At 37.9% G+C, this 993-nt stretch overlaps 1 protein-coding gene across 1 annotated transcript; it reads left to right on the top strand.

Annotated features, from left to right (window-relative positions):
- The first annotated feature begins 228 nt into the window (after positions 1-228).
- On the top strand, positions 229-687 carry LOC140802827 (secreted RxLR effector protein 161-like). Its single transcript, XM_073158446.1, has one exon. The coding sequence runs from the start codon at positions 229-231 to the stop codon at positions 685-687; it is 459 nt and encodes a 152-aa protein (XP_073014547.1).
- The last annotated feature ends 306 nt before the right edge of the window (positions 688-993 follow it).

The following is a 993-nucleotide window of genomic DNA, read 5'->3' as shown; positions in this document are numbered from 1 at the left end:
GATGATCAAATTCACCAAGAAGTTATTGAACTCAAGATTTGACATGAAGATTTGGGCTTAGCCGATGCAATCCTTGGAATTAAAATTCATAGAACATCAGAAGGGCTAGTTCTAAGTCAATCACATTATGTTGACAAAATACTTGAGAAATTCAATAAGGATGACTCTGCATTGGCTAGAACCCCGATAGACAACAATCAACATCTATCAAAGAATCGAGGTGAGAATATGTCTCAATTAGAATACTCTCGTGTCATTGGAAGTCTGATGTACTTAATGAGTTGTACAAGACCAGACATAGCATATGCAGTAAGCAAATTGAGTAGATTCATGAGTAATCCTGGAGTTGAACACTGGAAATCAATTATCAGATGGCTAAGATACTTAAGATACACTCGTGATCATGGGCTGCACTATACCAGATATCCTGCTGTTATTGAAGGATACAATGATGCAAATTGGATATCTGATATGAAAGACTCAAAATCTACAAGTGGATTTGTATTCACTTTACGAGGTGCAGCCATTGCGTGGAAATCTTCTAAACAAATTGTAATAGCCAGATCCACAATGAAATCTGAGTTTATAGCTCTTGACAAGTGTGCTGAAGAGGCTGAATGGCTGCGTCACTTCTTAGAAGATGTTCCGAGATGGGAAAACCAGTGCGGCTATACGTATACATTGTGATAGCCAATCTGCGATTGGAATGACACAAAATATTATGTATAATGGTAAGTCTAGGCATATATGTCGTAGACATAATACCGTTAGAGAAATACTATCAACTTGAGTTATCTCTGTTGACTATGTAAAGTCAAAGGATTATATAGCGGATCCGCTAACTAAGGGATTGAAAGAAAACCCAACCTCCTAAGCTGATTGGAGATCCCAAGAACTAGGTTCAATGGGAAAACCTAACCGCACTAATTTGGAGAATCACTGTGGGGGTTATCCCTAGTTCATTCCTTATGAAACAGTGAATGTTGAGGATAA

The sequence above is a fragment of the Primulina eburnea genome, chromosome 10 (genome assembly GCF_022965805.1).
Source record: "Primulina eburnea isolate SZY01 chromosome 10, ASM2296580v1, whole genome shotgun sequence".
NCBI classification, from domain to species: domain Eukaryota; kingdom Viridiplantae; phylum Streptophyta; class Magnoliopsida; order Lamiales; family Gesneriaceae; genus Primulina; species Primulina eburnea.
This window is presented reverse-complemented; position numbering and strand designations above follow the sequence as displayed.